An 11886-nucleotide genomic window follows, 5' to 3' on the forward strand; every position below is an offset into this window, starting at 1 on the left:
TCAGTGCTCGCTTCATAACGAGCAGCAGGGTTCCTCGGCCCTTAAATTCCGTCATGTCCTTGTCCATGCGAGAATGAGAGATCTTGAAGGCCTACTCGGATAGGTATTGGGAGATGTATAATGAGATAGAGGGAAATTACGATGACGTCGCCATCAGCACATTCAAGAGAGGCCTATCGATAGAGCACGGTTTAAGAAAGTCCCTGACTGGGAAACCGGTTACCAGCGTGTGCCAACTCATGGATTAAATCGATAAGTACAAGAAGGTCGAAGAGGACCAACAGACCGGAAAGGGTAAGGCGAAGGTTGTCCCTTAGGAGAGGAGGGACTTCAGGTCGGACCGATTTAACAACAGTAACCGGCCGAGAAGGGATTACTCGGAACAGTCTGGATCTACCGGGGCACAGGCAGTCCATGTTGTGTCCTGGGAACCATTACATAAGATCTTAGAGAAGGTCAAGAATGAATCGTTCTTTCAATGGCCAAGTAGGATGGCAGGCGACCTTGCAAAGCGTAACCAGAACCTATATTGTGAGTATCACCAAGAACCGAACCACACCACCGATGACTGCAGAAATCTGAAAAAGCACTTGAACTGGCTGATCTGAAAGGGAAAGCTGAGACACCTCTTGCATCATCCTGTTGGACGGCAGGAGTAGACGAGCATCGAGGCAAGGCAAAGCACATTGAGACCGCCCATTGGCACGATAAATGTCATTCTTGCCGCTCCAGGAAAAACCGGCTCCCATCCTTTCAGAGTGATGTCGGTGGCCCGACTCCCCATGGAAGCTGACGACCGGGAGTCTAAGAGGGTCAAAGGGATGGTCTCGCCCATACTCGGATTCTCGGATGAGGATAAAGTTGGAACCATCCCGCCCCACGATGATCCTCTAGTCGTCACACTCAGGATTGAGGGATATGACGTGAGGAGGGTGCTAGTCAACCAGGGCAGTGTCGTGGAGGTAATGTACCTCGACTTGTATATGGGGCTGAAGCTGCGACCAGAAGACCTGATGGCATATGACTCCATTTTGGTGAGTTTTGAAGGGAAAACTGTTACTCTGAAAGGCCAGATTAGGCTGACTATACAAACAGGCTCGGACATAGTGGAGGTGGACTTCATAGTGGTGGACGCATATTCGCCCTACACTACCATTGTAGCCAAACCGTGGCTTCACGCCCTAGGAGCTGTATCATCAACCCTACACCAAAAGGTGAAGTACCCATCGGAGGGTCAGGTCAAAGAAGTGATAGGGGACCAAGCCATGGCCCGACAATGCATAGTGTTCGCCATCTCACGACGACCGAGTACTGAGCCTTCTACCTCTATCGAGAATGGCTTATAACAATTAACAACCCCGGCCTGGCCTCTGGTAGTGGGGGACCCGCCGAGGAGGCGAGTTATGAGGATTTGGAAAAAGTTCTTGTGGGCTCCAATCTAGAAAGATTTTTTCAGGTCGGCTTGGAATTGCCGCCCCAAGAAAAGGAAAAGCTGATTGATTTTCTCAGAAAAAACGTGGACATGTTTGCATGGGATGCCTACGAGGCTCCAGGGGTCGATTCGAATTTCATCTGCCACCATCTTAACATTAGTCTAGCCGTGACACTTAAGAAACAACCTTCTTGAAAACCGTCGAAAGAGCATGCGGACGCGGTGAGGGAGGAGGTGATGAAATTAAAGAAAGTAGGGGCTATCAAAGAAGTTTTTTACCCCGAGTGGCTGGCCAATATAGTTGTGGTGAAGAAGAAGAGTGGGAAGTGGCAAGTCTGCGTGGACTTCATAGACATGAATAGGGCCTGCTCGAAGGATCTTTTCCTTATGCCTCGGATAGATCGATTGATGGATTCGACTGTGGGACACCCTCGAATGAGCTTCTTAGACGCCTTTCAAGGATACCATCAAATACCCCTGGCCGCCGACGACCAAGAAAAAACGACTTTTGTCACCCCCGTTGGAAACTACCACTATAAGGTAATGCCCTTTGGCTTGAAGAACGCTGGGTCGACCTACCAGAGGATGATGACCAGGATGTTTGAACTACAAATGGGCAAGAGCATCGAAATCTATATAGACGACATGGTGGTGAAGAGCAAGTTAGTGTCCGATCACGTGAGAGACCTCGACGATATCTTTGAAATTCTGAGAAAATGCAAGCTGCGCCTGAACGCATCGAAATGTTCAATTGGAGTTGGATCAGGGAAATTCTTGAGTTATATGGTGACCTATATAGGTATTGAAGTCAGCCTCGACCAGATTAGAGCTATTAACAACATGCAACCTCCTCGGAACCCTAAAGAAGTCCAAAAGCTCACCGGCATGATTGCCGCCTTGAACCGTTTTATCTCTCCCTTGACGAACAGGTGCAAGCCTTTCTTCCTCTTATTCAACAAGTGGAAAGGGTTCAAGTGGACTGAAGAATGCGCCTTAGCCTTCTAGCAACTTAAGGAGTATCTGTCTCGGCCGCCAATCATGTCCAGTCCTGAAGCCGACAAGGTTCTATTCGCCTACATTGTTGTGGCCCCTCACGCGGTGAGCCTAGTGCTGATTCAGGAGGACAATGGCACACAACGACCTGTCTACTATGTGAGCAAGTCGTTGCATGAAGCAAAGATCCGTTACCTCCCTCTGGAAAAGGCCGTCCTGGCAATCGTACGAGCCACGCGAAAGCTCCCCCACTATTTCTAGGCACACACCGTTGTTGTATTAACCCAACTTCCGCTCAGATCCATACTCCGGAGTGCCGATTACACAGGGAGAATAGCTAAGTGGGGGACCATTCTTGGCGCCTTCGACATTAGGTACATGCCCCGCACCGCTGTGAAGGGCCAAGTCCTCGCAGATCTGGTAGCTGAGTTTGTGGAACCCTCACCAGAAGAAGGGGGAGGGGCACTGAGCACAGACGAAAAACTGGTTGGCACAGTCTCTCAACAAGAGCCCACTTGTTGGAAAGCATATGTTGACGGCGCGGCCAATCAAAGGGGCTCCGAGGTGGGGCTTGTCCCGATTTCCCCCGAGGGGATTACCATCGAAAAATCGCTAAAACTAGGTTTCGCGGCCACGAATAACGAGTCAGAATATGAGGCCCTGTTGGAAGGAATGTCTATGGTCGAGAAACTGGGCGGGAAATCTATAAACGTATTCTTGGACTCAAGACTTGTTGTAAGACAAGTAAATGGGGAACTGGAGGCAAGGGATGAAAGAATGCAAGAGTACCTAGTCCAAGCTAAGCACTTGCGGGCGCGTTTTAACTTTTTGTTGAAGGCTAAAATTTCACAAGAAAGCCCATCCCATGAAAAGTAAAGAAGGCCCAATTCAAGCAGCAAGAAGAATCAACATTAAGACCCAATTTATGTTCAGATTTCCAGCAAAAAGGTCATCAAAAAGTCCAGCAAAATCCAGTGAAAGAACTGGACCGGGATACCTAGAGGCTGGCAGAGGCCCGGGATCCTCAGGTAATGCAGCACAGTTACTGTGGGATTGAGACAGCTCAAGAGAGGTACCACGAAATACAAGAATTGAAGAACATAGATGTCCTTCTCAAGTACCCAGTGGTGCAGCAAAGAATCAGAAAGTATAAAGCAAACATTCATGAACAAAGGAGCTGTACCACAAGGAACCAAGAATGAGAAAATCATACGTAGAAGCAACTGGAAGAGAACTTTCAACCCAGCAGTAAAAGATTCCAACTATTTGGGAATAATGACAGCAAGGAAATACAACCGCAGCTGAGTCTGAAAAGTGAGAAATCTTGAAGGAAGAGAGATTGAAGGCTAGTTGCCCAAGGACGCCCCGGAATGGAAAGTCAGCAAGTAACTTTTAGAGAAACCGTATTAAAAGATGAAAACCATGAGAAAAAAGGGAAGAGACCAGTCCCTAAGAAAATGTCACAGCACGAACTCTGAGGGGCAAAAGAGAGAAATCACTAGTACCTCAGAGCCCTAGAAAACACGCTATAAAATGAAGAGAAAACCCATGTTGAAGAGGGGGGAGGATTTTCAGTAGGAAGAATATCATAACAGAGCCATGAGAACTCTGTAAAATTTAAGGAAAAAAGAGGAACGTCTCTTGGTATCCCAGAAACAGCCACTATAGCATATATTTGTCTCCCGGTATCCCAGAAACAGCCACTATAGCACATACTTGGATTCAAAAGGATTCAAACTTTGTAAGTCTTAGAGGCTTGAATAGCCATCAAAGTCTGTAATTTTTGAGTTTATTTGAACCTTGTATCACGTCTTAGTGAGCACATTTGTAATCCACAATCAAGAAAAATAATGAAATATCTCATATTGATTTGAGGATTTCTAACAATTACTTTGCATATTTATTTATCATATTATCTTCCTTTACTGCTTCTTGCTGCTCAATACATATATTCTTGCTTGTAAAGCTAAGTCTTTTGCCCAAGCAAAGCCACTCAGACTTGAGTTCCAAATCCCACAAGTCTTGTGCAAAAGCACCAAGTCTGTGAGAATTGGGGCCAAGATCCTCGTGGCTGAATCATTCTTATGAAATTCATTTACATATATGTATATGTATTAATATAGATATATATATATATATATCCTAATCTAAGAAACTAACAATTATTTGAAGATATGTGCATTGTATAGTTGTTCTTGTGTAGGACCTATAGAGGTAAAAGGAAAGGACAAAACTCCATTGCATAACAAGCATGGAGAAAGATTGTATAGTGCAAAGAACCAGAGATTCTGGGTTCGTACAGGCCTAATACGCCCCGGGATCCCACGACAGTATGTCCCGGGATCCCATGACAGTACACCCGGGGTACCAAGTGAAGGAATTCTTTAAAATGTTTATACGATAAAAGATAAGTCTTAAATATTCTATTTCAATCTCTTTCTCATTGTGAATATTGTGAACATCTATTTTACTTATTTTGTAAGAGTAAAGGGTCATTTTATGATACTAAAACACTTATAATAGTATTTTATTGCTTAGGAGGAATCGCATTTTTGCCTTGAGGAGATTTATGTGACTTGCGCACAACTTGGTTCGTAATCAGCCCCCATTTAGCTGCGGTGAACCAAGCCCAGTCCACAAAAATACAACTATTTGGCCCAGGATCCTTGGGCCTGTGTGCTAAAGAAAAAAGCACTCTCACACTTTTTCAACCTAATGCCTGTATCCAGGAGCGGAAACACCCATGCTTATTCTCTTTCCACGTTAGCCACCTCCTTAGCGCAATGCCTACCTCGGGTTATACTCATGGAAGATCTACACAAACCCATGGTGGTGAAAGTCGGGATGATGCATGTTCACAGCGTCAGGGTAGGGCCTAACTGGATGGATCCTTTAATACTATTTTTAAAGGAGGATACCTTACCCGAAGAGAAGAGCGAGGCCGACAAGATTAGAAGAAAGGCTTCTTGATTCTGGCTGTTTGAGGACTTGAAACTGTATAAGCGCTCATTTTCAAAACCGTACTTGCTATGCGTACACCCAGATGCCACAAAGCTTATCCTAGAGGAATTGCACGAAGGAATTTGTGGGAGCCATACCGGGGTAGAATCCTGTCCCATAGAGCCATAACCCAAGGTTATTGGTGGCCGAGCATGCAGAAAGAGGCACACGAATACATGAAGAAGTGCGACCAATGCCAGAGGTTCGCCCCAAATATACATCAACCAGGCGGGACCCTCAATCCGCTGTCCAGCCCTTGGCCGTTCACACAATGGGGCCTGGATATCCTAGGACCATTTCCTAAAGCATTGAGGAACAAAAGGTTCCTTCTTGTCGGCACTAATTATTTCACGAAATGGGTCGAAGTCGAGCCATTGGCAAACATTAGAGACGTAGATGCCAAAAAGTTTATTTGGAAGAACATCGTCACCAGGTTCGAAGTCCCTTACACCCTAATCTCGGACAACGGTCTCCAATTCGATAGCAAGTCTTTTAGAAGGTATTGCGGCGAGTTGGGAATTGCGAATAGATACTCCACACCGGCTTACCCATAAGGGAATGGGCAGGCCGAAACTGTCAACAAAGTCATAGTAAATGGGTTGAAGAAGAGGTTAGATGATGCGAAAGGGAGATGGGTAGAAGAATTGCCCCATGTCCTGTGGACATACCACACCACGCCGCGTAGTTCCACAGGGGAGACCCCCTTTTCGATGACCTATGGAGCCGAGGCTGTCATCCCTCTAGAAACAAACTTTCCAACGTTGAAGACCAGCACATTCTATCCTAATGTTAACAACGGGCTGTTGGAAAAAAGCTTAGACCTCATTGAGGAAAGAAGGGAAAGAGTAATGGTCCAACTCGCCTACTACCAATATAAACTTAAACAAGGTTATGATGTCAAGGTGAAGTTGAGACCACTAGCACTTGGGGACCTGGTATTAAGAAAAGTCCTGGGCACTGCAAGAAATCCCGCGTGGGGAAAGCTCGGACCAAGTTGGGAAGGGCCATATCGTATCCGGTGGCTGGTATAGGGGCCTACTTTTTAGAAGATTTGGATGAACATTTAGTGCCACGTCCTTGGAATGTAAATAACCTGAAAATGTACTATTATTAATGAAAGTTCATATTCATGGTGCCACCCACTGTCTGTTTTTATCTAAGTGTTAAACAGAACCCTAATCCTGCGTGGCTCCTCGGACCACAGGCTTGGGGGAAATTAACCATTACGCCGTTTTTATCTAAGTGTTAAACAGAACCCTAGTCCTGCGTGACTCCTCGAACCACAGGCTTGTGAGAAATTAACCACGATATTGTTTTTATTTAAGTGTTAAACAGAACCCTAGTCCTGCATGGCTCCTCAGACCATAGGTTTGGAGGAAATTAACCACGACGTAGTTTTTATCTAAGTGTTAAACAGAACCCTAGTCCTGCGTGGCTCCTCGGACCACAGGCTTGGGGGAAATTAACCACTACACCATTTTTATCTGAGTGTTAAACAGAACCCTAGTCCTACGTGGCTCCTCGGACCACAGGCTTGGAGGAAATTAACCACTACGTTGTTTTTATTTAAGTGTTAAACAGAACCCTAGTCCTGCGTGGCTCCTCGGACCACAGGCTTGGGGGAAATTAACCACTACGCTGTTTTTATCTAAGTGTTAAACAGAACCCAAGGTCTACATGGCCCCTCGGACCACAGGCTTAGGGGAAATTAACCACGACGCAGTTTTTATCTAAGTGTTAAACAGAACCTAAGGTCTGCGTGGCTCTTCAGGCCACAAGTTTGGGGGAAATTAACCGCGACATAGTTTTTTATCTAAGTGTTAAACAGAACCCAAGTCCTGTGTGGCCCCTCGGACCATAGGCTTGGGGGAAATTAACCACGATGCTGTTTTTATCTAAGTGTTAAACAGAACCCTAGTCCTGTGTGGCTCCTCGAACCACATGCTTGTGAGAAATTAACCACGATGCTGTTTTTATCTAAGTGTTAAACAGAACCCTAGTCCTGCGTGGCTCCTCGGACCACAGGCTTAGGAGAAATTAACCATGATGTTGTTTTTATCTAAGTGTTAAACAGAACCCTAGTCTTGCGTGGCTCCTCGGACCACAGGCTTGGGGGAAATTAACCATGACACAGTTTTTATCTAAGTGTTAAACAGAACCCAAGGTCTGCGTGGCTCCTTGGGCCACAGGCTTGGGGAAAATTAACTATCATTCTTTCATTCATACTTAGTTGTATTGCTTAAACTACGAGTAACGATTTGTCCTTAGAAATTTAGTAACATAGTCGAGGTTCATTCTTAATGAAGGCAAAAATGGAAGCAGTAAAACAAAATTCAAAAAAGAAATTATATCATTCATTAAGATCCAAGAGGTGTCATCTTACAAGTGTCAACAAAAGCTAAGGAAATGAAAGACAGAACAAAACAACTACAAGAAAAGCCCTACACTAATGTCCTAAGCTTTATCTTGAGCTGAGCTCTTAGCAGGGACCTCTGTCTTGGGGTGATCACCTCCTGCCGTGGGCTTGGGTCCGACTTCCTTGGCTTGTGCGACAATGTCCCTTATAGTGAGGGCGTCCTCAAGTGACTTGTCCTTAGCTGGTGGCTGCACCTCCCTGTTCCCCTCTTTTTCTTCAGGTATGAAGGAATCTGGAGCAGTGGTCGGAATAGAAGGGGGCTCCTTAGGAGGAACCGAACCTGGAATCTTGCGAATATCTTCAGGAAAGAAGATATTCTCAATCTTCCTAAGGTCGAAGTCCACAGGAACTGCCGCCCGATCTAAGGCTACCCCCCAAGACATGGTGATGTAGTCCCTGCAGACTGCAGCCACCTCCTCGGTCAGCCTGGCCTCAGTATCCATCACTCCGCGCTCATAGGAGGTTGCCACCGCAGCCTTAGCTGCCTCCCTAGCCAGGCGAGCCACCTCTTTTGTTTGTATTAGCTGTGCCTTGAGGTCCGAGACCATCTGCTTCTCGGTCACAAGGTTTATTTCGGATAGATGAAACTGTTGGCGCATGTCCTCGGCCTGCTTTGTTGTAGTCTTAAGGCCCGCCTCAGCACTGTCGCGAGCCTTAAGTGCCTATTTTATCTCCTTGCCCAGGCACTCTTTTTCCAGCCTGAGAGCACCTGCAGCCTTCTCCGCGGCAAGACGAGATTGAACCTCAATGTTTAGATCTTCCCGAGATTTCTTCGCCCATTCCTTAGCCACGAAGATTTGTTGAGTAACTTGCACAGGAGTAATGGAAGAATCATTAGAAGGAAAACGACGAATAGACAAGCATGGAATAAAGGAACTGAACAAGGAAGAGTCTTCGTTTTACCATGGCCAGATATCTCTTCAACGACATGAAGAGATCCGGTTGCCGGGTAGCTCGGAGCCCCTCCATGTCATGAGGAAGAAGGAGGGGCTACTGTAGGGCCTCGGCAAGATAAGACACCTGCCCTCGTTGGGACTCCCAAAGAGTTGCGTCCCACGAAATAGGGGCGCCTTCTAACTCTAAGCAGGGGGACCAGGTGCATTGTTCCCTCCTAATAGCCGCCTCCTCTCGGCTATCAACGGACCTTGTCCTCTTTTCCTTGGGCTCTTTACCTTTCTTTTGTTGTTTGGCCTTTTCAGGGCTGACCTCACCCTCTTTCAATTCTTCCACTGGCCTCTTCCACCTCAAATTGGGAAGGGGTTGTAGCGTGGGATCAATGGAGGGAGGAAGAAGAGGGGGAAGCTTGGCTGGAACCTGCTCCTTGGGGGCATCCTTGGAAGACTGCCCCTTGTTTCTATTGGATAAAAGGCCCCTCAGATCGGACCTCGGCTTCAAGTCCATATCTTCCTCTTCAACCTCTTGGCTCGTGTCAATTTGAGCAATTACCAGGCCAGGAGTATGAGCCGTCGAGAAATGATCAATGTCCGATCCAGAATCTGAGAGCTCTAAAGGCCTGGTTGACACCTCTCCCTCATCGGCGAAGTAGAATTGGTCGATTTCAGTCTCAAGAGATGAATGCGAGGAGTCAACTCCTTCTCCTGGGCCGGCTACCACTTGGAGAACGCGCTGAACGGGCAGTTGGGCTGGTGGTTGGTCTCTCTGAGAAAGAAAGCCTGGTTTAGAAACGTCGATACGGGCTAACTAGGGACTTCCAGCCCTTATGGCTTGACCCGCGTCCACGAAAGCATGAGAAAGGGGCTTGTAGTCCAAGATAAGGGGAACGACACGCAATTGCCCGTCCTCACTCACAAAGATCTCGGACCTTAGAAGGGAGTTGAGGGCTTGGACGTTGACCAAACTTATCCTCGGAGTTGTTTGTTCTTTGTTTGCAAAATACCTAAAGGAAGGGTTGTGTCAGTCTAAGAAGGCAAATAATCAAAACCAAAACCGAAATAAGTGAGAGGAAAGCTCAAAACTAAGATCCTCGCCGAGGGATTTGACCCTACAATGCCCCACCTGGTGTTCCTGCCCTAACTGGGCAGTGAAGACCGTCGTGCCATGCTCCAGAGACGATCAAATGGTCGTCCTTCAAGCCTTTGTTGGACTTGGGAAGGCAGGATATCAGCCTCACCTCATCGGACCTGGATTTCAGGTAATATGACTCATTGAGGCAATGTCATTCGTACAAGTGAACTACATCGTGCCATGAGAGGCCGAGGTTCATCTGTTCATTCAGAGCGTCTACTCACCTTAGGATCCGGAACATGTTCGCAGCGCACTGGTGGGGGGCCAGCCTATGATCGCGCAAATAATCCCTAGTTATCCTCCCCATGAGGATCGTCATTCCTCCTTCTATGAAAGCTATCATTGGAATGGCGACCTGCCCCATCCCTCTCTTGGTTAAGATCTGGTCCGAGGAGCAATATTCTAGACCTACTCCCGGCGGGATACGGTATTTGGCCCTGAAACCTTCCATACCGGCCGGAGAATCTACCAGTTTCTCAAACTTACCCATCCTACTAACCCTAGGTGATACGAAGAAGGTTTACTTAGGAAAGGAGGCCGGGAAAGGCAACAGAGAGGAAAGGTTAAGGAATACGGGAAATGAACACTTACGGGAGCGAAGATCCTAAACCTCTCGAGCTAGCGAAGAACTCGCCGGAAATCCTCACGGGAGTGGCTATGGAGTTTTGTATGTTTTGCAAAAGGAAGTACTGGAGTGCTCTGGGACGTTTGAGTGCTTTTTGTAAAAAAAGGAAGTAATTCCCCTCAGAAGCCTTATATAGTAAGGAGAAACTGAACGGGCTTAATCCCGCCTAAAGGATTGGGGAAATATCAACCGTTGATTAGGTGCCCCACCGTTGGATGCGGGGGACATAAAGCCGCCTGGCGCAATTAATAGCGCCTCGTGGGTTACGAAACGCCAGTAGCAGTAATGACACACATGAGGCTGTACTTCCACACGTGTGAGTCAAGAAATTATAATAAGTAATCCCATAAGTATCAAAATCCCACCTTTTCTCCTCGAATAAGAGGGAAAACCCAGAATTTTGAGGGGCTATTGTAGGGGCAAAGGCCCAAGATCATACAATGAGCCTTGGGTCCCGTATGGAAAATTCGACCACGTTCGAGGAGAAGGCGTGAGTGCCAAAAGGGCTCCCGACCCAATTCTTGTGGGCTTGAAGATGTTTAAAAGGCGGTTCGAAGAGAAATGCCTCCTCGGACGTACCAAATGTGGCTCAAACATACACTTTGCCTGCTAGAAGGATCCACCCCAATGAGCATTAGTAACAAGGATGAGTCCCTCAAGCCCGTAAGAAGGAAGAAAGTGTAGGATGCCAAGGGTGAGGCTGCAGCTGCTACATTAAATGCATGACAGCTACTTTTCTGGCTGCATTAATGTGGAGAGGACTTGTGAACAGTGTTGTCTTGGCTACCATAACTCACAGAAAGATGGGGGGGTGTCCGATGGGACAGGCACTCAAGTGAAGGTCCAGATGATCAACAAATGTAAGGCCCTGAGGACTTCAAGAGGGCTATATAAGAGAGGGGAGTCCCCATGAAGAAAGAGACGGAGAAAAAAGGAACTTAGAACAGAAGAACAGTGTTAGAACCATAACCTTTGAGCAGGGACCGATATACATCCTCCATGTCTCCTCGGACTGAATATCTAATGGACATGAAGGAGATTTTCTTACTTTCAATTATTACATGGCCCAATTTTAGCTAGTATACACTTCGTTAAGGCCTAGTTCTGTAGCTTACTCTCTATAAATTCATTGTTTCGGGGTCCTTGGACCAGAAACCCATACCTGTTGGGCTTAGGCCCTGAATTGTGACCCTACAAGAGTGATGTTGGTAAATTACTTTATTACTAAGAGATAGAACCAGAATTTCAATTAAGGGACCAAGCCGACATGTTTTCTAAATTCCAGACTAAACAATATACTAAAATTTAAAACTAAATGAATATAGGAAAAAATAAAACTAGCATTTATTCATAGTTAACAACAAAAGAAAAGACACAAAATAATTTTTTCTTAAT

At 46.4% G+C, this 11886-nt stretch overlaps 1 protein-coding gene across 1 annotated transcript; it reads left to right on the forward strand.

The window, feature by feature from the left end:
• Positions 1–761: 761 nt before the first annotated feature.
• Positions 762–1346, forward strand: LOC126689903 (uncharacterized). The gene has a single exon (XM_050385066.1). It carries the CDS (start codon positions 762–764, stop codon positions 1344–1346), a length of 585 nt encoding a protein of 194 aa, XP_050241023.1.
• Positions 1347–11886: the final 10540 nt, after the last annotated feature.

This window comes from Quercus robur, chromosome 6 (genome assembly GCF_932294415.1).
Source record: "Quercus robur chromosome 6, dhQueRobu3.1, whole genome shotgun sequence".
In the NCBI taxonomy this organism is placed as follows: Eukaryota; Viridiplantae; Streptophyta; class Magnoliopsida; order Fagales; family Fagaceae; genus Quercus; species Quercus robur.